Below are 25,950 nucleotides of genomic sequence, written 5' to 3'. Positions count from 1 at the left end.
GCCGGGGCAGGAGCCCGGGGACGGGGACGGGGACGGGGACGGGGACGGGGACCGGGACCGGGACCGGGACCGGGACCGGCCCCAGCCCGCCCAGGCCCCGCCGCTCCCAGGGGCGCCGCCCGCGTCCGCGCCTGCGCCCGGGCGGGTGCGTTCTCCCGGCGTGCGCGGGGCGCATGCGCAGGCGCGGCGCTGCTGGTCGGGCTGGGCGAGCGGGGACCGGCGGCCGCCCGGGTGAGGGGGAGCGGCCGCGGGGCGCCGGGCCGGGACCGGGGGCCGGGCTGTGCTGTGCCGCGGGGAGCCGGGCCGGGCTGGGCTCGGGCGGGCACGGCCCTCCGCCCGCTGCCACGGCGCGGCGGGAGGGGCGGAAGGAGGAAGACGGGGCTGGGTTGACGCCCGCCCGGCCGGACCCCGGCGGCTCGCGGGGCGGCCCGGAGCCCGCTGGTGCTGGGCAGGGGGAGGTCGGGCTGGGGGGCCCTGCCCTGGAAGCCTCCCGTGCGGTGAGCGCGGGACTCAGGGGCCGTGCGGGGGCTGCGGAGCGCGCCCAGGTGCGGGGCTGCGTTGGGTGTTCAGCCGGCGCCCCGCTCTGCTGTGGATGCCGAAAACGGAGACTTTGGAAACTTCGCCTGTAGAGCTGGTGCCCGTAGTTCTTTCAGCTTGCTCCATGTGTTTTCCACGGCTCACACAGCACTCGGGTCCCCGCAGTCCGTGACGGAGGGATGCCTTTCCGGGGCGGGGTGCGCTCCCGCAGCCTCCCGTTCGCCCCTGCACAGGGCTTGTCCCCGGAGCTTTCCCGGGCCTGCTCGGAGAGCCTGGGCTCGGTGGGTAGCCGCAAGCTGTGTTGAGATAAACGATGTTCTAGGGAGGCTGCCGTGTGTTTTAAATTTGCTGTAATGTGTTGGATTAATCCTCATAACTGAAGTTTGGCTGTGATGTCAGAGCTTGAAAGGTAGCCGGTGATGTAAGGGAGGACCTGAAACTGGCTCGTACTCAGGAGTTTTCCTGAAGTAATGGAATGGGAATGGAGTAAATTTCTTCTGCTGTCCTGTTCACAGCTTCTAAGTTTTGCCACTTTTCCTCGATGGATAAAAATGTAACTGAATGTTTCAGTAAATGTTCAGGTAGCTTGCATCTGATGTTTCTTTTTGACTAAAACACCAGCAGGCGGTTCCTGTAACAGCAGATACTGTGTATTAATGGGTAGCAGGTCTCTATTGAAGAACATCCCGGTATTGTCTGAAAAAACTGATGCCTAAACATCCCTCATCCTGGCCAGGCAGTAACTCCCTGCATGTTGGGAGAGGGAATGGGCAACTGGAGTGGTGATTCCTGACAGAAGAACTTCTCAGGGCACCTGGGATTCTTATCTTATCCCAGCCTTGTATTTATTTAGGATCATAACACCTGCCCTGCAGCAAGTTTGGTGAGCATGCCTGCAAGTGCCATGGGTGTGCTGAACTGCTGCCACTTCCATGCCCCTGCAGCTTGCCAAGTACTGGCTCTGGGGCTCCTGGCCCTGTCACCCCTGCCATTGCCTGGGCTGGCTGGGCATGTCCATTTAGCCCTGCGGTGTGGTGACTAGCCTTCAGGGACACGCACACAGGAGTAAGCTTTTATGGGACAACGCCAGCTTGGCAGCTTAGCCATCACTCAGAGCACCCTGTCTGCAGGAGAGCTGCGTCCCAGCTCTGTGTCGTTGTATACAGGATTTATAAGAGAGCAAAATGGGCTTTGGGTGCAGGTGCCCTCTGATACAGAGGAGGAGCTGGCAGGAACTGGAAACACAGATGTGTTCAGATTTCCTTCATTATGGAAGCATCTTCATGGTCCGTGTAGTTACTCTGCAGTAGCTGCCTGTCCCCCTCCGCTCCCTGGGTCACTGTGTGGATAAATGTGTAGTTAGGGAAGCTCAGTTTGCAGTGTGTAAAGCTTAGTGAATTGTCTCTTTGAACAGAATGAAGCCTTGGGCTTGCTTTTCTAGGAAAATAGCCCAGAATAGTTGTGTCTTCCTGCCTTGAAAACACAATTTACCCCGATGAGAAGTGTAGGCAAAGACGAGCTGCCACCTGCTGGTTCCGTAAGGCTCTGGGCTGGGGGATGCCTGCTCGTTCCCGGGGCAGGACAGCCCGGATCCTGTGCCCTACCCCAGGCTGGGGGTTTGGAAGGCGCAGGTGGGTTTCTAAAAGCTTTCTGCTGAGAAAGGCAGCATCGGGCTGTTCAGCAGGCTTATAAGGCGTTACAAAAATATCCTAAGGAACCTGCTGGGATTATGGTAATATTTATATTTACCATTTTTTCTCCTTGCTTTGGTAAGTAAAGATAGCTCTTTCAAGTGCAGTACATTCTTCATAAACAGTTCTGTATAATGTTGCACACTGGAAAATAGAATTGTTGCCATCGTAGGGGTTCCCTGGGGAAATGCTCAGATTAGGCTCCTCCAAGCAGCTGGGATGGTCTGGGGCCCCGAGTGGTGCAGGAATGCTGACAGCCCTGCAGACCCCCCTGCTCCAGACCCCCCTGCTCGGGTCGGGTTCACCCAGAGGCTGGGGGGAAGGAGGCTCATGAGGAACAAATGAGATTAAAGTGAACTCTGCGAATGTGCTGGCCAAACCCAGCTCAGTTTGTTTTTCATGATGTCGCTTCTATTTTAAAATCCAAGTCACGGAAGCCATTTACAGTGGACTTTAACAACACTGTAGTTTCCTGTGGGCAAGTTATATCTAAAGAGCTTCTCCTGTTAGGATCCCAAGAAATTGTGTTCTTAAGTATAATAGAAATTTCAGGGGGGGATGAGGGGTGGAGTTCTTGAGAGAAAATTGGAAGCTTGCTATTTTTAGACTCTTTTGGTTTTTAAAAATATACTTTCAGAGAGGAGGGGAGAAAATATTTTGACTTGTGGATAAGAGGTGTGAAAGTTGCTGGACAGTCTTTCAAGGGATGATTCAGGTAATTATAAAATGGCATAAAGTTACTGCTGTTTTCTCATTTCTTTAGTTCTTCATTGATTTCCCAGGTGAGGGAATAATGGCAGGATTTTCTTCTCTGTGACGTCCAGCAGAATTCCTTCATTTCTGATTTTTCAGCCTCTCTTCTGCTTAACAAACAGAGAATTGACATTTGATGGACTGAAAGTGATGGCTTTCTTTCCATTTCTCTAAATGTTTATGTGACTATGAAGTTGCTGGAGTGAAGAACTTTACCTTATAGTCATATGTCTGAAAAAGAATACTAGCTCTTTGGACTTCTATGTAATGTTTTCGTGGTAAAGTTAAGAAGGATACTTAGAAGTAAACTAGCTCTGCTCATGAAAAAACGGCAAAGTATTTGCAAAGCCAAAATTGATGGTTACAGTTTTGCCTATGATTTTGCAGTAAGATCACACATACATATGTATAAAAATATAATGTGCCACAAATATTCACAGGCCAAGTAACTGCTCCTGCTGAGAGCTTGTAGTTTGTGATGCATGTGTCTCTATGCTGAACTGCTACAGCAGTGATGGAAAGCAAATAGAGTACTAAGTGTGTTTAATGGGAGGTGAGGGGCTTGTTTGATTAGATTAGGGCTCCAGCTGGCCTTTATGCCCTTTTTAGGCAATGAGAATTCCTGACACCATGTTTTAAAACCTGATTTTTAGCATGTTGTGTGCAAGTGTTGTATATGCTGTGTTTTCTTTTGTAGGGAATGTTTCTGAGAGTCGTTGCCAAGCAATCTCGGTGTACTACAGACGTGCTAACCAGTGCTACCATCCTGCATTTTAAAGGGGTCTCACATTAAGGATGCTTTCATACTTTTAAAAAAATACCTTTGATAGGAATTAAAAAATATGTCCAAAACTCTTTAAATATGTATTTGCCAGGCCATATGTGATTCTCTTCTTGCTGAAGCAAAGCCTCAGTTACAGAAACTGATGGGTTTTTTTGTTCTGCTGCTTTATTTTTCACTTTTGTGTGCGTGTGTGTGTGTGAACACTGTACCTGGGGATTTGACATGACTACTTCGGTCATACAAAAAGTAGTGAGACTAAGGGCTGTGGCCTGAAAATTAATTAATGTGTTACAAAGGGTGAGTAGTTTACCAATATGAAACATCCCAATGCAGTAAATAAAAGGTAATTAATTCTGGATGACAGCATTTTGTGGCAATTAGTGGAGGGGAAATACACCTTACGTGAAGATAATGTATGGTTATGCAGTGCTACTCTCTTTCAGAGTAAGGGCAGCATTATTCTGCTGCTTGCTAACCATTCTGTTCCTTATAATTACCTGCTAAAACTACACCTTTTAATATTTGAATGCAAATGGACATGCAGAAATGTGGTAAATAGCAGTGTCTTGATGTAGGGCTCAGCCTGGTCACAAACAGCGCTGTGTAAGCAGCTGCAGGAAATGTTTTGTGATACTCTGTAATGGCTTGTACTGCGAGGAAGGGCAGAACATTAAGGCTCCAGGAATGAGAAGTTCACATGCAGATTGTGTGGCATCAGCTAATTGTCCATCAGCTGCTTGCACCTGGAGAAACAAATACTACCAGACTATGAAAACTGTGGGAGGTGGCTCTCTAGGCCACAGAGTCACTCCTTTAATTACTTTTGGAACTTAGGAAAACATAGGTGTGCTACCCTCTGCATTTTCTGCAGCCAATAACTTGGATGTTGCTAGCTCTGTAGCCTCTTGCAAAAGGTCCAGGCTCTTCCAGCATGATTGGGTTTAGTTCAGAAGAAGACAGACAGTGTTCTTTTGATGTAGCTTACCAGCCAAGTGAGGGTTCCTCTTTATGTTTCAGAGGACTTCAGCTTTGGTCCCATCAGTGTCAACTGTAGTTCACAATAAAGCTCTGGTATTTATATCAGCAATACTTTTTTAAAAGCAGACATCCTGAAAATAGCTGTAAATACATTGCTCATTCAGGTGTGGATGTTGGTAGGACCCAGAAATACCGTTCTTGCAAAGGCAATTGTTCAAACCAGATCAGTTTTACGGGTACACGTGACTGAATGGTGTGGATGAACCTCTATGTGCTCATGTCTGTTTAGTGTCCCTGAATTAAAATGTTGCTGTATGTAACTGTGGCAGCCAGGGAGACGTTTCTGGATGTAAACAGCTGAGGTGGAGGAATCCTGTGTGCAGGATTCCATGGTATAGCCTGTATGTATACACAGCCAGCCTTTTCCTGCTTCTTAAGAGGCAGTGACTAAATTGATCTGGTTTTGAAGGACAGTGTAAGTGTGGATTTGAAGTAATGCAGTTGTATTTATGGTGCAAGCATCTGTCCTTGAATAGGGGCTACTGGAGAAAAAGTGACTTTTGCTGGGTGTCTGGTCTGTGTTGAGTATTTCTGTAGAGCCAAGAAAGGGTTTAGGGAGAGTAATGAACAGGAATGTGTATGTTTAGCTTTTGGTCCCCAAATACCTTATGGACACTCTTGCTTACTTACAGAGAGTCATCAAAATTACCTTTTTTTCGTCTGTGTGGTCAACTTGAAGCAAGAATTGGGCTGAACAAAAGGAGAATCGTAGAACTTCTTGCAGAAAAATGAGAGGAAATAACTTGTCTGCTGGAACACTGCTGTGATTAACTGTTTTTTCCAAGACAAATGCTCAAAAATTGTGGGTGTTAGAAATAAGGTTCCCTGCACTGTCTTTGTCTGTAAGCAGTGCTATATAGACTGTACATTTTTTGAAGGACTCTGGTTTCCTCTAAATATAATATTTAGTGAGCAGCCACACCGTTCATTTTTTATTTTTAATTTTTATATTTTTTTTTTAAATTTTTTTTTATGGTAGTAGCATTGACTGGATTGCTGCCACTTAGAAGCTGTATTTCCTATGCTTTTCATCAAGGCATTGTAATTTTCCTTGGACAGAACAGAATGTTGCTTCGATGGTAGTGCTATAATTAACTTGGAGGCAAACTTCCTTTGTTTCCTCTGTAGGTAATATGCAGGGATATGAGTCAGTATTAACCAATTACCTTATTTATAGTGAAGTTATCCTTAAGTGCCCTTGAACTGCTGTAACAACAATAAATGTTGAGCATCTTAACTCTTCTTCTGGCTGCCTTATGTGTAAAAAACAATGGTGTTAACTGGACTCATAGATAATAGGTAGAGTTGGTATCTCCTCCCTCCTGCCCTACAACCTGCCCTGCTCTGTGGGAATTATGGCCTTGGAGTTCTTGTCAAGAAGACTGGGTTTTTGATCTGAAAATAGATATATCTTAATTAGATATAGCTTAATTACTGATGGAAAAGGGCATGGTGGGACAGAATTGTCATCAGTGAAGAAACAGCTTCCAGGTGCTCCTTGTGAGCTGTGGAATAACAGATACCAGTACTGGGTGACAAAGCTTTCCTTTCACACATGTACATGGAGGTTGAAGGTGCTTTGTAGTTGGGATATTTACCTTAACTCTGCTTATTTCTTTTTAAAAGCTTTTCAAAGATCTGGATAAGAATTAAGACTTGGGTTTTGAAGTGTTTGAGCAACTTGCTACTGCCCAAGTCATGACGCTTCCGTTTCGAAAGGACTTGGACAAGTACAAAGATCTCGATGAGGATGAAATTCTTGGCAAACTTTCAGAAGAAGAACTGAAACAACTGGAAACTGTTTTGGATGATCTTGACCCTGAGGTAGGCATTAGCCAAGAGAAGTTTTATTTTTTCCATTTGTTCCGTTACTAGTCTAAAATAAGTTGAGACTTTGTACAATATACTTTTGATCAGAGTTTTTGTCACAACTGCTGATGATCTCACAGATACAGATGTGTACATAGTGTTCATTTCCTGTTTGCAAGGTGGATGCAACTGCAGTAAAGGAGAACATAAGAAGGGATAGCTGGGAGGAGCTTTCTGGGATTTATTTATAAATAAGCATTGCTGTTGTTCATGTTTTGAAAAGAAAGTTTATTTGGAAAGGCCTTTTTAACTTTCCTGTTTCCAGTGCTGTCTGGTAAACAACCCTTTTGCATCCATGTTTGTTTTATTATTTCTGCTCTTGGAGTTTGATGGGGGTGGGAGGGTGCCAACCTCTTCTAATGATTCCTGGTCCTGTATGTGGTAGCTTGTATCTATTCCTGTCCTCATGCTGACTTCATAAAGGGAAGGCAAATAATTACTAAACTCTTGAATCATTATGTCAGCATGGGGTACTGAATAAGGAATACTACAGCTTTCTGCTATAAAGAGCTGAGTTGTCCTCTACAGATATTGGAGCTAATGTCAGACTCCAAGGCTTGTGTTTTCACCTCGTGGTTCTCTGTTTTTGCTTTAATAGTACCAGGATTAGTTTAATCTTGATGTTCAGGGATTGGTTCAGAATATTATGATCACCTATTTTGTTGCACTGCAAGATATTACTGGTATTTTAAATGCCTTTGACTTTATGGACATTTCAACAGAGAACTGGCAAAAGGGACTGGTTCTCTTTCATGGCAATCAGAATTCCCATACATTCTGGTCTTTCTGTACTAATATCCTTTTTATTTTTCTCTTTAATTGAAATATGTTGATGATATCAAAGAAACATCCCACCTTGAGTCAGGTCAAAAATATAAATACTCTGCGTTAATTGCCAGGTAACAGTCGAGTCAGTTGTCTTAAAGACTTAGAAACACATGGATGTAAGTGACAGAGGAAGTAGTCTCTTGCTGAATGTCTAAACTGTAAATAGCTGAGTTTTATTTACTACTGCTCATTTAAACAGTGCTGATTCTAGCAAAGAAATGCAAAGTAACAGGCAAATTGAGTGCTGGGAGCTATTGTACCAAAAGAATTGCTTCAATCCTACTGAGAGCACAGTGTGCTACATTTTCATTATATTCTCCGTGTCTAGATTACTTTGTGTCCTTCCCTGCCCCAAAAAAAGGAAGTTGGCAGGAGATCAAAGATTGCCTACAGAAGAGCGGTATCAGGGCTGAACCTTGCAGAGAGGGAGAAGGAAGAGGGAAATGAAACTAAGCAGGTGCTCACCCAGACTTCCTAAACTGTTCTCCTTTGCTCCACTTGTTTTGCAGAACGCGCTGCTGCCTGCAGGCTTCCGGCAGAAGGACCAGACTGCCAAGAAGGCCTCGGGTCCCTTCGACAGGGAGCGGCTCCTGGCCTATTTAGAGAAGCAGGCGCTGGAGTACAAGGACAGGGAAGACTATGTGCCTTTTACAAGAGAAAAGAAAGGTAACACCACCCTTTCCAGTGGAAGTGCTTATGAAATCTCTAAAGTGGATGAGCCAGAACTACCGTGAAGCAAATTTGATTGAAGCACTGGCACCTGTAATGCTTTTAACTTGCAGCGTTTCCAAATGGCTGCTACTGTGCAGGGCCAGGAGGCTTCCTGTTCAGGCATTTGTGCCCCTGGGGCTGGTGTGCTCTTTGTGTGTAGCACAGGAAGGAAATAAGACTCAGAGATTTTATCATAGATTGCAAAGTTCTGATGGGCACGGAATCCTCAAAGTAAGAGCTAACTCTGATTTGTGTCAATAATAAATGCTGTCACTGTGCCTGTGGCTTATGCCTTGTGCTGAACACAGACAGCAGCCTTGTAACACTGTGTTGGGTTAGCAAAATAGCAGTTGAATGATGTTGTGGCAGACAGTAATGTTCAAAGATGATGTAGGCTGACAAGGCCAGACAAGTGGTGTATGCAGTCATGGTGTTCTAGTATCCTACTGAAAGGTTTAATAAGATTGCATAGTTACTCCTAACTAATTACATTAGTTAATATCACAAGTTTTGAAATCTGGCAGTGGTTTGTGGTCTGAAAACCATGGACACGTTATTAAAGCCTGGGATTTTAAATTTTTGCTTTGGATCTAGTATTCTCGTTGACTTGATAGGAAGCTTTTTTTTTCAGAAGAAAATTTTTAAAGAATGTGCTTCTTAAATATTGTAAGAATAACTTTATTTTTTTCCCCAAAACCAGGCGTTCCCAAATTTGTTGTGCCTTACAAAGCACTATTGGTAGGCACAGAAACTCCCAGACCTGTGCAGGACACCTGTGCATAGGAGCAGGCTTTTAGCTGTCACCACAGTGTTTGAGCACTGCTTGTGAGTCCTGGCTCATGTGAACCTTCCTCAGCAGCAGGACAGATCTGCTGCACTAAAACTTCTGTAAATTGTTTGCTAAGTTGTATTCCAGCTGCTCAAGATGAACAGGCTCCTCTTTTCTTAAGGGTTTGACACCCTTTAATTCTACTTAATTCTCTGATGTGAATCATTGCTTATTTCAGAATTGAGTCTTCATTCATCTGCTGAGTTTGTGTATATGATTGTGGGGTCTATTTGGTGAAAATTTAGTTGGGGGTATTTGCATTTTCTCTTGCCTGTGCCAGATAGCTTTACCTGACAATGCTGGTGTCTCCCTTTTTTTCCTGAAGTGATAGAGAGACCGTGACTTTACAATGTGCTGCACTGTGCATGATGGACTCCCTTCAGAGAGCGTTTTTTGTTTCATTCAACAGCACTTGAGTTGAGAGAGAACTGTGACTCTCCTTTGCTGGCAGGAGAGCAGGGGTTTGGTGGCTGAACCTGTAGGAGTGAGCAAGTTAAGGACAATGCAGTGCATTGACTGTAGAAGGCAGAGGTACCCACAGCCACAGCTCCTGCATGGTACCTCTGCTGCTGGCAAGTGCCTGTTCTCACCGTGTCTGGCTGTGCCCTGCGCCTGCTGCTCTCCTGGCATGTTTGCCAGCGCGTGTTGGAGATGGATGGATGGTTAAGTGTGACTGAGTTCAGCCTCTTTGGGGCTCGTAGGTGACCGGGGAATCCCTTGCAACCTGTGCACTGCTCCGTCGGGGGGTGAGCTGGGCAGGGAGCATGTGCTCTAAAACTGCATTTTCTACTGAGTGCTAGTGCTTCTTTCACATAGATGGTGCTCTGAAGTCAGCTTATGTCTACATGCACACAGCACAAGTATTTGTTTGGGGAGATAAAATCTGTGAGAATCATGTAGAAAAACAGAAGGGTCCAGCTGTAACGCAGAGCTTGGTTAAGAAAGATCAAATGTCATTTCCTTTATGTAATAAAGTATTACTAAATAGTCTGTCTGCATGTTGCAACAAGTCATGCCAGTGTAGTTAGTAAAATTTCCTGTATCTCTTAAAAAACACAAAGCTGCTATCTAGTAACTTCTAGCATTTATTTTAATGCCATAGGAGAAAAGAAAAGAATACGAAAAATGAAATGTAGATTACTTTCATTAAAACTAAAAATGTGGAAACAAATGTTTAGTATCCAAATTGATGCTTTGTTAAATGGGCAGGAGGCAAGAAGGTCAAGCTCATGTTGTAGCAGGTGAAGGATAACCTTTTCTTTTCCCCTTATGAAAATATTACGGTTCAGCTTTGACTTGCTGCCACATTTGTTGCCATTGTGCATAAAAGTGGCAAATGTACATAACTTAATCTTTTAAATCAAGAAATCATGGTATTTATCTAGATGTAGAACTCAGAAAGGGCATGGGGCACAACTTAGTACTTGTGTAGGATGTTTTTTATCTAGAGGGGGCTTGTATCCTAATGTGCTTTTCATTAGTATTAAAACAGACCAACAGACAACTAAGCAGGGTTCTGATTTTTCACTTCATCTAAAAAAATGTATTATGGAGAAACACCAGCAAGTTGTGGAATAAGGGTAGGTGAAAAATCTTTCTTGGTTCTCCTGTTAATTCAGGAGAAAAGTAGCAAATATAACCTTCAGTTCCAGAGGTTTTGGGAGGAGAGAGATGGATTGGAGCTGCAGCTGTTTTCTTGGTGCCTTTTTTTGGGTCAGAATTTGCTAAAATATTTCTGTGTCCCTGGCTGGTCTCATTGCTCTAACTTGTTCCAATTATTCATTTCATGGAGCAAGAAGAGGAAAATCTATCCTTCTCTTTCCTTTTTCTATTTTAGTAGAACTGAAGTCCTGCGTGGTGATTTGGCCTGCAGATTTATCAAAGAAGCTTACCCTGGGTTAATTTTAAATATCCTGTCTTGCTACTGATTCTGGTAACCTTGTTTTCGTGCTAGAGTGTAAAGGAAAATACTCTCTTCCAGATGTCCCAAGTACCTAATTTTGGGGTAACATGTTATTAAAACAATGTTGCTTCTCATTCAGTGATAGATGATGTAATTTCTCCAGGTCTTTGGAACCTCTTTTTTGTTTTGTGCTATGACATGTGGAAGATCTGAAATAATGTAGTGTCCTGCTGTAGTGAAGTGAACAGTGCTAAAGAAATGTGGAGTTTAACAATCCCTAAATTAGGCTCTATTCCATTTTCCCAGTGCCTTGATTTTGTTTCCAAAAGCATCCCTAAAAACTTACTTTGCTTTAAAACATGATTTAATGATTTAAGTCACATTCTGTTCCAATTAAGTGTTGAACCATACAGTAGACCATTGTTCAAGAGATTCATGAGACCAATGTGGTAATAATTGCAACAAAACTTAGCTTTGTCTCAATCTGTGTATGGAAGTATGTCATAAAGATTTTACAGGGCATACTGCAAGGGGAAGGATCTCTCCTCCAAACAGTAAAGCAAGGCTTCAGCACTGAAGGCTGTTGCCCTCAAGTGTGTTCCACTCATCTGACCGAGTCTGACTGATGCTCCTCTGCCTTTTCTCTTCTCTTGGAACAGCAAAAGAAGAGAATTATTGCAGCTGAGATAAAAGCATATCTGATAGTAATGTACTTTGTGCTGTATAGTGCAAGGCATTAGCAAAGTATTGTGTAAACTAAGCTTTGCATTTCCAGCCTTTGCACTCTCCTAATTGTGGCGTTCTCTTCCCTTTGCATTCCTGCCGGGGTGTGTTTGTTCTATGTAGATTTGCAGTTCATGAAACTTCTGCTTTAGGCTTGGTTTGTTTTTCCCCTTCTCTATCATCCAGAAAACAGACTGAAACTGTAGCCACCTGGCTGAAGCTCTTTTGTTGGCACCCTGCTCAGCTGTTGCTCTAGATCACCACTGCCTTCTGTTGCAGCAGGATTTGGGATGCTGTGTTCTCTGCCATTGAATCACTTTAAAGTCTTTAAAGGAAGTGTGTTACATGTTGTGAAGTGAAGCTAATATCCTGTAGGAGCCTTGCAGAAACAGCTTGTCAAATTGATATTCTCCATACAAGAGCACTAGAACAAAATAACATGTGATACTCCAGCCTTAATGTAAAACAGTGTTCTAATTCACTGCTATGTGACCTGTAATCAGATAGCAGATAACAGCTCTGTTGCTGCACTAAGACACTGAGGAACTCCCTTTAAGTTGAATTACAAACATTAGTATTAAATTGTGCTTACAAGTGAATTGATGAACCTAAGTCTGTTACATGGTAAGAACTGGAGATTGATGAAGTGTGAATTATATAAATTTCTGAACTAAAGGAGGTTTAAGGAACAGAAGATGTAAGGAATACATCAGATGTTGCTCACTTTTCTTCATGAAGTTACTGATGAGAAAAGCTTGTATTCACTTGTCCTCAGGTAGCACTTGATTTGCTTCCCCAAATAGAGTACCCCGAAGTGGATTTTAGACGTTCTTCTGCTGTGCAAATTGTGGCTGCCTGTTAGAGTGGGTATGTGAGAACAGTACCATCAATGTGCACTGCATGGCCTCACTGAACAGACCTGGTTTCTGCAGGATACTGAGTCCCACCTGAAATACTGTGCATCTGTGTAGGAAATGTCCAGGGCTCTTCAGTAAACACCAGCCAGTGTTCCTGCCTTTGGAGCAATACAATTGGGTGGAACTTGGAGCTGAAAGTTCATTCTTTAGCAGAGGGGGTCTGTGACTTAATCCGGGATGTGCATCATCTAACATGTTAGCTTAAAGGCATGGAACATGTGCCTATATAATTATTATAAAAATGATGTGAACATCCCTGAAGTTTGCCTCTTCATGTTGTATTACTTAATCTTTGCAGAATCCTGGCTGGCTGAAAAGGAGATGTCATGTTCTTTCATGTAATCAAATCCCTGCTGTTTGGAAATGTTCCACTTGCAGGCCAGGCAAGCTGCACATCTCATGGGCTGCACAGATGTGTGGTGGTTTTTGGTTTTATTTAAAGCTTGCATTAGTAAGGGGGAAGGGACTTGCTGAACTGTATTGGCAGCAGGCCTCGAGTTAGATCATTGTCCCCAGAGACACAGGGGTCTTATCCTTCTGGAAGTAAATTCATCACTAGAAGTGGGGAGTGGGGAAGGACCTGCTTTTGTACGTGCATTGTAAACCTCTGAATTCTGGTCTAGGATGGGATGAAGCCAATGAATGAGAAATTATGCACACAAGGGTGTGACCTGTTTTATAACAAAGACTGCTGCTGACCCAGCTCATGTGACTGCAGTAAACATTTCTGGAGGGCAGTGGCTTTTAACATCTTTGCTTTATTAAAAACTGAATATACTTCTCACTCTCTCTAGGTTTTCTAAAGAGTCAGGCACGTATGGATAAGTTTAGTATTACTCTTAGGAAGCAAACATTTGAACCAGCTGTTTCCAACCTATGAATTTAAGAATTACTGAAAATAACATCAGGAAAAGTAGTTCTTTTTTTGTGAGCACTGTAGGATGAACCAGACAGAAGGCTGAACTAGGTTAAAATACTTTTTTGCCAAGTTGGTTTTAATTGAGATTGATTTCTTTCTCCTGTTCTCTTCCTGCTGCACTGATGCTGCAAATAGGATGGCTGAATGAAGGCTCAGGTGCTCACATCCCACTGTCCTCCTTCCTTGTACTCCTAAATCCTCACCTTTTTACTAGACCATATTACTGAGGGACAATAACACAACATAGCTGCTGAAAGGCTTTAGATCGTGTGCATGCTGCTCAGAGTGTTTCATGGATTAATGAAAACCTTGTCAAACATTCTTGCATCTCTTCTAAAAACTACAGTTTAAGTTGAAGGTTAATCTCTCCCCAGTAGGTGATGCTAGTAAAATAAACTGATAGAAACATATACTGCATCAATTATATCAAAACAACCTGAAACATTTGCTACATAACCCTTCAATTTATGAAGGTTTTCTTTTAATCCTGAATCACCACCAACAGTTTTTTCGCACAAAGCTGAGGTATGGGTGGTAATGCATGTCAGCTGCACTCAACTACTGTTTGGAATCAATACAGTTATGTAAGGACGTTTATTTTCTGCTTCTAAATATGGATAATGACCATTTATACAAGTTTCCAAAGAGATAGCAACCCAGGAACAAAAACACCGTGTTGCTAGCAACAGATCTTTGTCATCAGACTGGGTTGTCAGAGGAAAACCTGATGTGCTTCTCAGTAATCTGTGCTAGTGGGAATGCATTAACTTCTTTTACAAGGAAAGTGAACCACAAACTACTGTAATCTAGGGAAGATATGGAATACATGGTTTTGGGTCACCCCTAATGCTAGACTCCACCTACTGTCTCTGTAACTGGGACATTGGGATGAGGATGATTCCTGTGGGGAAATACTTCTTATATCTATGGATATGGCAGAGGGTGGGGTCCTGAATTAGGACTGAGACTTCATAGGACAATTATCAACACCACTTCCTACCCCAGGAAATAACAAAAGGAAGTTGAAACCCCTTTCCCATAGCTCTTTCTGCTGATAGCTCAGGCAACTTGGAAAGTTTGAAAAACTGGCACCTTAAATAGCTGTTAAGATTTGATTCACAGTTGTGTAGTTGCGAATGGTTTCTCTGGGATGCAGCAGTACAAGAGCTTTTGGTTGCCCTGTTAATTTGTCCTGAACCTAAGCACCCCTTACCTGTCCTGGCTCTTACCCAGTGAAGACTTCCTTGTTCTGAAGGGCCAGTTCTACCCCATTCACAGCTGACTGCTAGAAAGGCTTTCTCATATTCTGATTTCCTCCCCTAACTTTCCAGCTGAAGGTGTATGCAGGAATTCTGGTACCTACACAGACCTCTACCTATAAATGCATGTGTTCTAAAGTAAGTTTTCCCATTTCCTGCCGTAATAACTAAAAAGTTGGTGCAGAATGTAATATTACTCTTGCTTCTTTTGCCATTGAATCTTCGATGACATTTCTAAGGACCATTTTAGAAAACAGTGTCACTGGCAGAGAAATCTGTTACCGTGTTTTGTGCTGTTCACAAAACATGGTTTTCTCAAGCAGCTTTGGTTTTTTTGCTTCAGAACTGAGGTGAACATCTGAAATCAGAAATACTGTGTATGGTGTAAAAACTGCAGTGAATAGTCAGGTGTGTGATTTCAGATAATTCTGTGATTTTTCTCTCTCTGACATTCAGATTACAGTTCTGCCTGGGTCCCTTTCTCCCTTGAGAGGAAACTCATCATTCTCTAGTGATACTAAATCTTTCTTACGGTCTTTCTAGACTGTTTAAAATGTATAATGGAGGTTTATATGTTACTTTTTAATCGTTAGGAGAAACAAGATTGGAATAATGATCCAGACTCCTGAAAATTTATTCCTGTTTACGCTCTTTCCTCATCTCTGACTTGCAACAACAGAAGAAACCTTTATGTTGTCTGTGGTTCTCCTGGTGTTCACTAAATGTGATATGTATTCTTTAGGTACACAGTATTTTAAAGATAAGTTGCTGTGTAAGACAAACTAACATCAGACTTTCCATTTTCTTTACTCCAGGGAAAATATTTGTCCCCAAGCAAAAGCCTGTACAATCTTTCACAGAAGAAAAATTCTCTCTTGATCCAGAACTGGAGGAAGCCTTGACCAGTGCCACAGACACAGAATTAGGTGACCTTGCAGGTGAGTTTTTTTTAAAGTATGAATGGGCTGCTACATATTTAGACAAGAAAGATCTATAATTAATGTGGTAGTGTATTGATCTGACTGCAGGATGTTGTAGTTGTGATAGAAACTAGATTATGTTGTTTGCCAGTTGGCTTGAAGCGTTTCACCTTTGTTGATTTGTGATAATGTGTGAGGAAGTTAATTATTTTGGCCTGCAAAAGATACCTGATTTTCCAGCTCAAAACCTTTAAATCCATTCCTCAGACTGGCTGGTTTTTGATGTGCATTTGACTGCTTTTCCTTGTGTATAACAGTATGTTGGTATGTGCCTGTATTCCTAAAGCTTTATTTTGTGATTGAGCTGCACTTTTTAACCTTGATGCTTAAATCTCGTGAGGTCAGAAGTTTCTAAGATGTGAAAGTAAACTAAAATGTCAATAATTAATTATTTTTTATACTTTTTTCAATTGACTAAGGTATTGAATGACCTTTGTACTGATAACGGGATGTTGTACAAACAGGTTTTGTTGTTTAAAGGAACCCTGCATCTGAGCTGAATTAGTCAGGAACAGTAAAAATGATTTTTTGCTTTTTCTTTTTTTCCTTTTACAGCAATACTGGGAATGTCCAACTTGATAACAAACAATCAGTTCTGTGATGTAGTAGGAAGCAGTAATGGAGTTGACAAAGACAGCTTCTCAAGTAAGTGTGTACACAAGTGCTAGAAAAATAAATTCTCTCTACTGCACACAGTTCCTGTAGCATTAACTATCTTCTGTTGCACCAACATTCTTTTAGACTCTTAAGACTTAGTCTGGAAATGTGTATGCCTATAGCATTGCCAAGTGAGTTCTGGCAAGAATGGAATTAAAATACACGTACACTAAAATGTCCTCCGCAGTTAAGTCACTTTGGTGACAAAAGCAGGCATAAGCATGCATTGTGTGTGTTGGTTTTTAGGTTTTCTGTTTGTGTTTGTAACTCCTATGTTCTTTCTGAAATAAAGCAGAAAGGCTGTGAGGACTTTTGAAAAAGAATTGAGCTTTATGAAAATACGGTCAGGAGAGGATGTTCTGCTTTTTTGGTGGGAGAGAGATGTAAAGACTGATGAAATGATCTTTAAATACAGTACATATTTAGTGTGTATATCATTTATTCACAATGAATGTATGCATGCAACCTGTTTGATTACATTTAAATGCCTTACTTTTCAGATATAGTAAAAGGTGAAAAAATGTTGCCTGTTTTTGATGAACCACCAAATCCCACAAATGTGGAGGAGACACTGCAAAGGATTAAAGATAATGATTCTCGTCTTGTTGAAGTTAATCTAAATAACATTAAGGTAATTACCTGAAGGCTGCTGTAAACATGCTGCTTTTTCTCAGTAGAAGGCACTCCAAGCTGCAGAACTCTCTAAGAGATCGCGACAGGCTTATTCCAAGTACAGCAATCTTTCTGTTAAATGTTGTAGAGTGTATAAGCTCAGAAGCTGCAGCTAAACCAATAAGCCATCTTGGTTTCTTTTGCCAAATGTGTATTTAAAAAGTCTTAGCCTTTCTCACTGCCAGCCCAGATTTCTGTCGCTGCCAAGTTGGCAGCAGTTCCAGCAGTTCATTATCATGGAGTCAGCTACTGTGTTGAATCCTTTGTCCTTAATGAAGCAATGTGCTCTCAGTTTCTCAGTTTGCAAAGGGATATTTGTGCCTGACATCCTTCTGATTCTTGAACAAAAGAGCTGTTGGAAGTTAGGGCAGCTTCTGCTCCGAAGTGCAACAGTTGTGTTTTTACACGTGACAAGCTTTTGTGTATTTGCTTGAAAGAAACCAGAACTGCAGCACCCCTGACTTGCAGTGCAGAGAGCAGTGACAGCCTTGCCAGCAGCCAAGGCTACTTGTTCCCCTTACAAAAGGGGGAAAATAAAATCCATGGCTTAAGAAAACTGTATAACAGGTAAATGCTGGCCAAAATAACTGCCTAAAAAGGCAACAGATCAAAGTTTCTGATACAATAAACTGAGAAATTTGCTACCCTAATTAATTCTCTAAAATTATTCCTTTTAAACTTGGTTGCTACTACAGTGTAAAAATGATTGCTTTATGGAATTGGTGGCTCCTATAGCCATCACATCTTAGGGTAGGTCGTCACTGTGAGAGCGCTGGAGACCGGTGGTGGTTAATGTTGTAGGGCATTTTGCTGTAAAGAGAGTTAGATAATGGGAGAAGTTGGGGGGAGGGGACAAACTTGTGTATCTCAAGAGAGTGAAATGCTATTTTTAATTCAAGAACATACCCATTCCAACGCTGAAAGAATTTGCAAAAGCCTTAGAAACCAACACGCATGTGAAGAATTTTAGCCTGGCTGCCACCCGAAGCAATGATCCTGTTGCTGTGGTAAGTACTTCTGATAAGGGCTTTAAGTGCGGTGCTTAAAGGGAAGTTAGGATGGAAAGGCAATGGTAAGGGATTGAATTTAATCCAGTTTAAATACTCAGGGATGAAAATTATTCCATTCTGCTACACTCTAAAGTGGGTTTTCTTTAATAAACCTTTGTTGTATCAAAGTTGGTAAATGATTGCTAGTACCTTAATATGCAGCAGTGCCTCAGATGTGACTGAGAATTCTTTATTCCAGTCCCTTTCCCTAATTTTTCAGTTTGCTAGCTTCCTTCCTTTTTTTCTTTCTTTCATAATTGTTTACTTCCTGGTGTTCATTCCAGTAGCCAATGGTTTATTCAAAATTAATTTACAAGAAGTACATTTGAGGACTTAAAAACACCCATAATATTTTCCAACTAAATAGAGTTTTAGTTGAAGTTGTAAAATACCTGTTTCTCTATCTCCCTGCTACCAAAGATTGGTTTAAAACATTGGTATATAAAGCATAATATTAGTCAAAGCTTGATACAATTGAAACTAATTTATTGTCAGGTCCTATTTTTTTCTATATTGAACTAAAGCAGTACCTTATTTAATTCTAAATAAAGGGGTAAGAAAACAAAAGTAATTGTTGCCAGGACAATCCTTTGCACTTGTTTTAATTTCAAATTAGAAAAAAAGTAACTAGTTTGAAAGACTGCCTTAAATAAACAAATGAGCATTTGAAAGCTTTGGGTTTGGGTCAATTAAAAAGTTTCTTTTCAGCAGGATTAAATGTGTACTAAAAATCTGTAGTGGCTTCTTTTCTCAGGTGTGATTTTGTTGGTTTTTTTTGTATTGTGACCTGATAGAAAAAAATTCAAAGGATATGATTTTTCTGACAGCAAACTCAGCAGTGAGCTTTTCCTGTTTTCTTCCTTTCTCAGAAATAACATCAGGTATAAAAGTGCTTTTAGCTACATGCTGGTACTGTGGTTAGAGCTTCGAATTTTACCTCTTCCTACCAAATCTGTAGACAAAAGCATTTTGAAAGTCAGATCTGTTTACAAATTAACCATATCTAATTCTCCTCTCAGTTAACTAACGCCCTTTCTTTGGCCTTTGCTTAGCAGCCTGCATTAGTCATTGTGGGCTGTGAAGGCTTAGAAAGTGGAATTGGTCCAATATGCTAATTTCAGACTATTTGTATTCTGTGTAGCTTTTTAGTTTGTAACAAGGGAAAGACAGGCCTTCCCTTGACTGAATGCTATTTAGAAAGGGAATGTAGATAATGGCTGGCTGAAGACTCAGCTCAGCCTCAGTAAGTGAAAGCTTGCAAAGTTACACCTTGCATCTCTGAACTTGCTGCTTCTATGGAACTAGTTAGTGGAAGTGGTTATTGCTGTGTCCTATGAGGCACTGCAGCAAAATCCAGAAGTTTAATGATGCTTTCTTATATTTAAAGGCTCTTGCAGATATGCTGAGAGTAAACACAAAATTAAAAAGTTTAAACATAGAATCAAACTTCATCACTGGAGTTGGAATTCTGGCACTGGTTGATGCACTGAAAGACAACAAAACGTTGACAGAGATCAAAATTGATAATCAGGTAAGTGAGGTGGTGGTGATACCATAGCTAAACCCAGCCAATCCTAGTTGCCTGAATATTCTTAGAAGACAGCTTGTGATAAACTCTTCAAATATTTTATGTTTAATTATCTTACCATCAGCAATAATTACCCTTAAGATTGTCAGAGGCATCCAGCTGAGGTTGATTCCTGCTCACTTCTGTGCTTCCTTGTGCTTTGAAATATACAAACACATTTTATGACCTTCTGCCTATTTGATTAACCAGAATGAAGCCGAGTGTTCATTGACTCATCTGGGGAAAGTATTCTGGTCTCTTTCAGGGTGAACACACGTAAGCTCTGTTGTCTTTGTGTACTTTTTATTTTAACAGAGGCAGCAATTGGGCACAGCTGCAGAGGTAGAAATTGCCAAGATGCTTGAAGAAAACACCAAGATCCTCAAATTTGGATACCATTTCACACAACAGGGACCTCGAGCCAGAGCAGCTGCAGCTATCACAAAAAACAATGATTTGGGTAAGACCCGTCATTATTAACTGAATGTCTGTGTGGCACAGGCTTTAAAGGTGTCTGGTTATTCTCCTTCTCCCTTGACAAAGCCAGGATAGCACAAGGTTAGTAGATCAGTTCCAGGTTTCTCCTGTGCCTTACTCTTCCTTTTTTGTTGCTGCTTGATATTCCCTATTTTGTTGCAGGGTATTCAGGTGCATGAGTTGAGGAGTTTTAACATAGTCTAGAACAAGAGCATTCAAATTTCATGTGAGTTGTGGCAAAGGGAGTGAAAACAATAGTTTTGATAATTCAGTTGTATTCAGATAAGATTCATTTCTTCCTTAAAAGCAGTACTTGAAATTAACAGTGTAGGATGCCCTGCTCAGTGCCAGTATCCCAGTGTTGCTGGGATTACTTGAGCACGGAAACTGAACATACTGTCACCTCCAGAGGCTGGGACTGGGTAATCTCTCCCCTGGTGGTTCTGTTCATGCACAAGTGCCATCTGTGCCTCTTGCAGGTAGCTGATGGCAGCAGCTTCTTCATTTGCTGCAGTCAGGTTTGTTGGAGCTCGTCAGTCAGAATCCTTATTAAGTGGGTCAGCAGAAAATTGGTTAATAACATAGCACATGAAAGGAAATCATTTGTATAATAATGTCAAATACTTGAAGCACTCAACTACAAAATAATATCCATCTATTTAAATAGAACTGCATTTTAAAACTCTATTTAATTAAATCTTTTGGTTTTAGATGCTTTGTGGTGACCTCTCATCAGTGTGAAAATGGGCCAGGCTGTTTAGCAGTAGTAGCAGTAGTTAAGGAATATATTAGAGGGAATGACATAGGAAAATGGAATTTGGTTTAAAGATCTGATTCCCCTCTGAATAGAGGTTAAAGTGGAGGAGAACAGCTCTGAAAGATATGGATGAGTAACTAGAATAGAGCACAGAGAGATCAGAAAGGCGCTCAGGCACTGCATATCAGTTTCTCAAAATAGATTCTAAACCAGTTGGGTTTTCTGTCATAATGCTTCAGGTGTCTCACGGCTTTCTAAGGTTTCTCCTCTCACTAGTTCTCTTTCTAGTGCTTGACTGTTGGAAATCTATGTTTCTATTCATATCTTGCCTTTTTTCCTTTGCTTTCTTAGTCTGGAGTATGCAAGTAAAAGTTTCTGCAAATACCTTTTCATCTCTCCAGCCCTGAAGCTACAGAGAAGGTTACTCTGAATACCCTCTTGGGTACTGAGCACTGAAACCGAGATGTTCGAAGTCTCTCATTTCTCTCTTCGTATGTGTCTTCTAAAAAAAGTCTACATCTCCTTTTTCCTTGCTCACACTGTGTGGTGCCACTTCCCTGTTCTTTGTCTGTGTATATGTTGCTTTTAACTGCATGATTGGAGAAGTTAGGGCTTGAAATTCTTTTCATCTGTTCTTGCAGCTTGATGAAAGCAGGTATGAGTAACTTTTGCCACCTACTTTCCATTGAGTGGATTTGAGAACAAAATAGCTTTCTTCTTATATAGATGTGCTTGCTTGACTTTTTTAAACAAAATGGAGATGCCTTATAAAATTTCTAAAATCTGTAGTGTCATTTGTTTTATCTGCACAGAAAAGGAAAACATAATTTGATAGTATGATAAGAAAACATCAAAAATAATACAAATGTTGAGGAAAACTCCAGTCATTCAGTCAATCTCACATATTCTCAAATCTAAATAGCATGTGAGCTTTTAGTTATTTTATTCACAAATTCTTATTGCTCTTGCATTTTCTGACAATTGAATGTTTTTATTAATAAATGGAAGGTTTTAGGCTGTTGATTGTGACATCTTCTGTGTGTGTATAAATTGTGTTAGATATACTGTGAAACTCTTGCAGTGTTTCTTTGAAGCTATGTAAATTAAATTCACCACTAAAAAACTGTTAAAAAAGAATGCTGGCTAAATCTGCTTACGAGACATAAGATGATTAATGTTTCCCACAAGTCCTTCCTTGCAAATATTTGCAACTGCTTGTGAATAAGGTGATAAACTCGGCTTATTTGCTTAAAATGCTATATAATACTAAGTGTTAGCTACCTTAATTTGTGGGAGGTCATGTGGCAAAGTAACTGTTCATGTTACAGAAATAAAAAAAATAGTTAAAATGCTAATATAGCAAACCATCTCTTTTTTTGTCTCTCTCGTTCCAGTTCGCAAGAGAAGGGTTGAAGGAGACAATTAGCAAAGCTGATGTCAAAACTGTGGAGGCAGCACGGGCAGCACCGTGGGCTTTGGCAATCTTGGACTACATTGACTGGGTTAGAAGGGAACAGACTGGAAGCTTCATTCCTTTTAAAGCAAAGCAATATAATCATCTGCTGGTATGCAGCACGGATTTTGGATGGATGGAGACACAGTAACTGCGCCAGTCTCTGTACCATAGTTTTTGATTGGGTTTTTTTAAGAACTTTTTTTGTATTTCAAGACTTTGGCTGTGCTTTCTACTAAAAATGTAATTGCAAATCAATGGTATAATTGTCTGCAGTCAAAGAATGGGACATCTAAGATCCTTGGGCAGATACTGACCCAACTGAAATGTTTGTGAGAAAATGTGGGGTGTGTATTTACGTGGAGGGTGTGTATGTTCCTGAAAACAATGCCGTAGTGATAAGGGATTCTTCACCCCACAGCTGGATTCGTTGTGTAGATCTGTTCAGCTTTGTTCATATGCACTGAAGAGAAATCTTTCACAGCAATGTTATTTTTAATTCTACTGTTTTATTTTTTATTAGTTCTTGATACTGTGATCAAGTTCAAAGACATCCTTTTAAGCCAAACAAAAATAAATTGGTTAAGGACTTCTCCCAAGAGATTAGAGGAAATGATACAAAAGTGGAAGCCTTGCAAAAAAAAGAAAAAAGAAATTAGGAGCCTTGCAAAATGAGAGGTTTTCTGTTACACCTAACTCCTTAAAAGTCTTTTGCAAAAGATCTCATAATTGTATCTTGCTCTGTATCTAAACTGGATACGTTTTTAGACTGATTTCATATGTTCATCACCATTATTTAGTTTATATTCTTTGTTTAAAAATTCTATCTACATTCATAAGTATCAATTTCTCTAGAAGTAGTGACATTTGTGTTTAAAATTCTGCATAACTGTACAGAAAAAACCAGCCTTAGCTCTAAGACCACTGACCTAAGTTGCATTACATTAAGCTATTTATACTTCATACAAATCTAACCGTTTTTAATAATGAAGTAATACTTCTAAGAAAGGGTTTTTCCATTCTATATCTGTCTTGATGTTGAAACACTACCTAAGACATGCAAAAACTAACCAATATGTAGTGTCAAATCTCTAGGACATAGTCATCCTTAAAGTGTTTAAAGTTCTATAAACAGACTAATAAGGCAACAAGAATCACTTCAACTTCTGCACATAATCACAGTACACTTGGAAATATGAAAATCCAGAGGCTTTTTGGTGTAGGTCTGTTTGGATTGTCTTGTACTGGTTTGCTTTGAGATCACAAAAATGTTCTACAGGCCTGCTTGGCTGTATTTATAGCAGCAGAGAATTCAACTGACAACTGTTTTCATCCAAAGGTCATCATGTGGTGAGCATTTATGTGTAGAAAACATCCTGGACTGAGATTTTTGCATCAGGTTGTATATGCTATAAAAACAGAGCAAGCCTCTGGCACTGTGCCCACACTGTAATTTGCTGCAAATCTAGTTTTGGATCTTTAAAGGCAGACATTATTCCACAGGTGGCTTCAAATTTTACTGCAACTGTACAGAGAATTTTGAACTATAGTGCCTTCCGTGAGGAAGTATATAACTGGTTTATACTTGTGGAAGAACATTCTTTCTCCTATTTCTAAATTGGCCTTTTATTAGAATTACAAATAAATATGTGCTCTGAAAACCAAGTTGGAATTAATTCAGTTAAAACCAAAGACTACGCTTACCATAGTCTCAAAACACCACTAGAAGTGTTCTGATGAGTAAAAAAAAAAGGGCTTTTTTTGGTTTGGGTTTTTGTAAATTTTCAAGAACTTTTTAGATTTTTAAATAAACTTTGAAATAGTTCTAATACAATACGCATACAGTCACAAGTTAAGTGTCTTTTTTATAAACATGGCCAAAGCATGTCATGTGCTGAGTTGCCTAAAGCTGTACTTTATATTTGCTAGGCACCATAATCATTTTGTGTCAAAAAAACAGGCTGTAATGTCTTCCTTCATTTGTTGAAGGGCTGCATGTTCACAGAATCTGTTCACATATTGGGAATTCTACGATGAGTTATTTTATCACTACCTAACAAGATTAGGCAGTTACCTCCTACTTGAAAATGAAGGAGAAAATGGAAAGGCTGGATTATGGAAATGATAGCCCAAATCTCTTTCTTATTTTTACTAAATCAAGTTTGGTGGCTTAATTATTTATATTCCAATCAAAGGCAGGGCCTTTTAAGTTGCAGTTCACAGGTGTCCTGTCACAGGTTATAGTATTGGACCCTAATAAATGGTTTAGCTCTGTAGACAGCAGCTAAAATTTTGACTGCTTGTTGACTTTCAGGACAGATTCCTGACAGGCTGGGCATGGAAAACTTATTTTTTTCAATCGAAGGTTTTAATCATCCAAATTGTTGCAAGACCTTTGGCATGGTGCATGGAGCAGTTAACAGCAATCACTCTTGTGCCTGCAGTGTGTATCCTTTTTGGAATAAGTGAAGAAATTCAGTCTGTAGCCAGGAATCTTCAACACTCTCAACAAAGAGAGTGAACACTGATGTGATGCCATCGAGTGTGGTGAGATCCTGTGTCTGCCTGCATGGAGTGCGGGAGTGGTATCACTTCCATAACCAGTTACCATAAACACAAGGTCTTCTTTCCAAAAGAGATGCTGTTTTCTTACTGATACTTTTTCTGGCTTAATGCAGAAATCAGATGACCACATATGTTGATTCTGTTGGTTCCAAGCTAAGCATGGAAACATAACCTGTATTTCAGAGCAATTACCTATTTACTCTTGTATTTTAAAGAAATAGCCTCATTCTCTCTACAGCTTGAGTAATCCTGCGTTTGTAAGCTACAAACGAGCAAGTGTTCAATTTAAATTTCCGTTGGGGAAACATGTATTGAGTATTTTAGCGTATCAGCACTATATGCTGTCAGATTGTAAAACAGTTACTAAGTTTTGGATGATTAAAGTACTGTATTCTTCTTGTGCCTTCGGGGTTTCGTTTGTTTGCTTTTTTTAACAGTGCACTGACTTGCTTGAAACCCTTGTGTTTATACCGAAACGCACCTTTCCTTCTCCATTGGGGAAGCGAGTGCCCGGCTGGCGCTGAGGGGCCGGGGGGCCGGCGCTGTGCGCGGCTTTCCCTCAGCACAGGGGGGGCTTTCCCTCAGCACCGGGGCGGCTTTCCCTCAGCACAGGGGCGGCTTTCCCTCAGCACCGGGGGGGCTTTCCCTCAGCACAGAGGCGGCTCTCCCTCAGCACCGGGGGGGCTTTCCCTCAGCACCGGGGCGGCTTTCCCTCAGCACAAGGGCGGCTTTCCCTCAGCACAGGGGGGGCTTTCCCTCAGCACAAGGGCGGCTTTCCCTCAGCACAGGGGGGGCTTTCCCTCAGCACAGGGGGGGCTTTCCCTCAGCACCGGGGCGGCTTTCCCTCAGCACCGGGGCGGCTCTCCCTCAGCACCGGGGCGGCTTTCCCTCAGCACAGAGGCGGCTCTCCCTCAGCACCGGGGCGGCTCTCCCTCAGCACCGGGGCGGCTCTCCCTCAGCACAGGGGGGGCTTTCCCTCAGCACAGAGGCGGCTTTCCCTCAGCACAGGGGG

At 41.4% G+C, this 25,950-nt stretch overlaps 1 protein-coding gene across 4 annotated transcripts; it reads left to right on the top strand.

Annotated features, from left to right (window-relative positions):
* Nucleotides 1-161: 161 nt before the first annotated feature.
* On the top strand, nucleotides 162-25,341 carry LOC125332652 (tropomodulin-3). 4 transcript variants are annotated; one of them, XR_007206570.1, is made up of 11 exons: nucleotides 162-231; nucleotides 6,430-6,627; nucleotides 8,010-8,166; nucleotides 15,577-15,699; nucleotides 16,297-16,386; nucleotides 16,899-17,029; nucleotides 17,970-18,077; nucleotides 19,507-19,650; nucleotides 20,002-20,146; nucleotides 21,272-21,411; nucleotides 22,315-25,341. XR_007206570.1 is itself a non-coding variant. In XM_048317791.1 (10 exons), the coding sequence occupies exons 2-10, from the start codon at nucleotides 6,502-6,504 to the stop codon at nucleotides 22,344-22,346; spliced, it is 1,056 nt and encodes a 351-aa protein (XP_048173748.1). In that variant the 5' UTR covers nucleotides 508-818; nucleotides 6,430-6,501; the 3' UTR covers nucleotides 22,347-25,341. The 4 variants fall into 4 exon arrangements, 1 of the variants encoding a protein (XP_048173748.1); XR_007206569.1 differs by lacking the exon at nucleotides 162-231 and adding an exon at nucleotides 500-818; XR_007206571.1 differs by lacking the exon at nucleotides 162-231 and adding an exon at nucleotides 2,332-2,943.
* Nucleotides 25,342-25,950: the final 609 nt, after the last annotated feature.

The sequence above is a fragment of the Corvus hawaiiensis genome, chromosome 13 (genome assembly GCF_020740725.1).
Source record: "Corvus hawaiiensis isolate bCorHaw1 chromosome 13, bCorHaw1.pri.cur, whole genome shotgun sequence".
Classification (NCBI taxonomy): domain Eukaryota; kingdom Metazoa; phylum Chordata; class Aves; order Passeriformes; family Corvidae; genus Corvus; species Corvus hawaiiensis.
Note: the sequence above shows the minus strand (reverse complement) of the source record. Positions and strands in the feature narration are given on the sequence as shown.

What these genes read in the sequence shown, in the direction of transcription:
- LOC125332652 (XM_048317791.1), top strand. Translation starts at nt 6,502, where the DNA reads ATGACGCTTCCGTTTCGAAAGGACTTGGACAAGTACAAAGATCTCGAT. An exon ending in TGGATGATCTTGACCCTGAG is followed by an intron (nt 6,628 to 8,009) that starts GTAGGCATTAGC and finishes CTTGTTTTGCAG; the next exon opens with AACGCGCTGCTGCCTGCAGG. An exon ending in AGAATTAGGTGACCTTGCAG is followed by an intron (nt 15,700 to 16,296) that starts GTGAGTTTTTTT and finishes TTCCTTTTACAG; the next exon opens with CAATACTGGGAATGTCCAAC.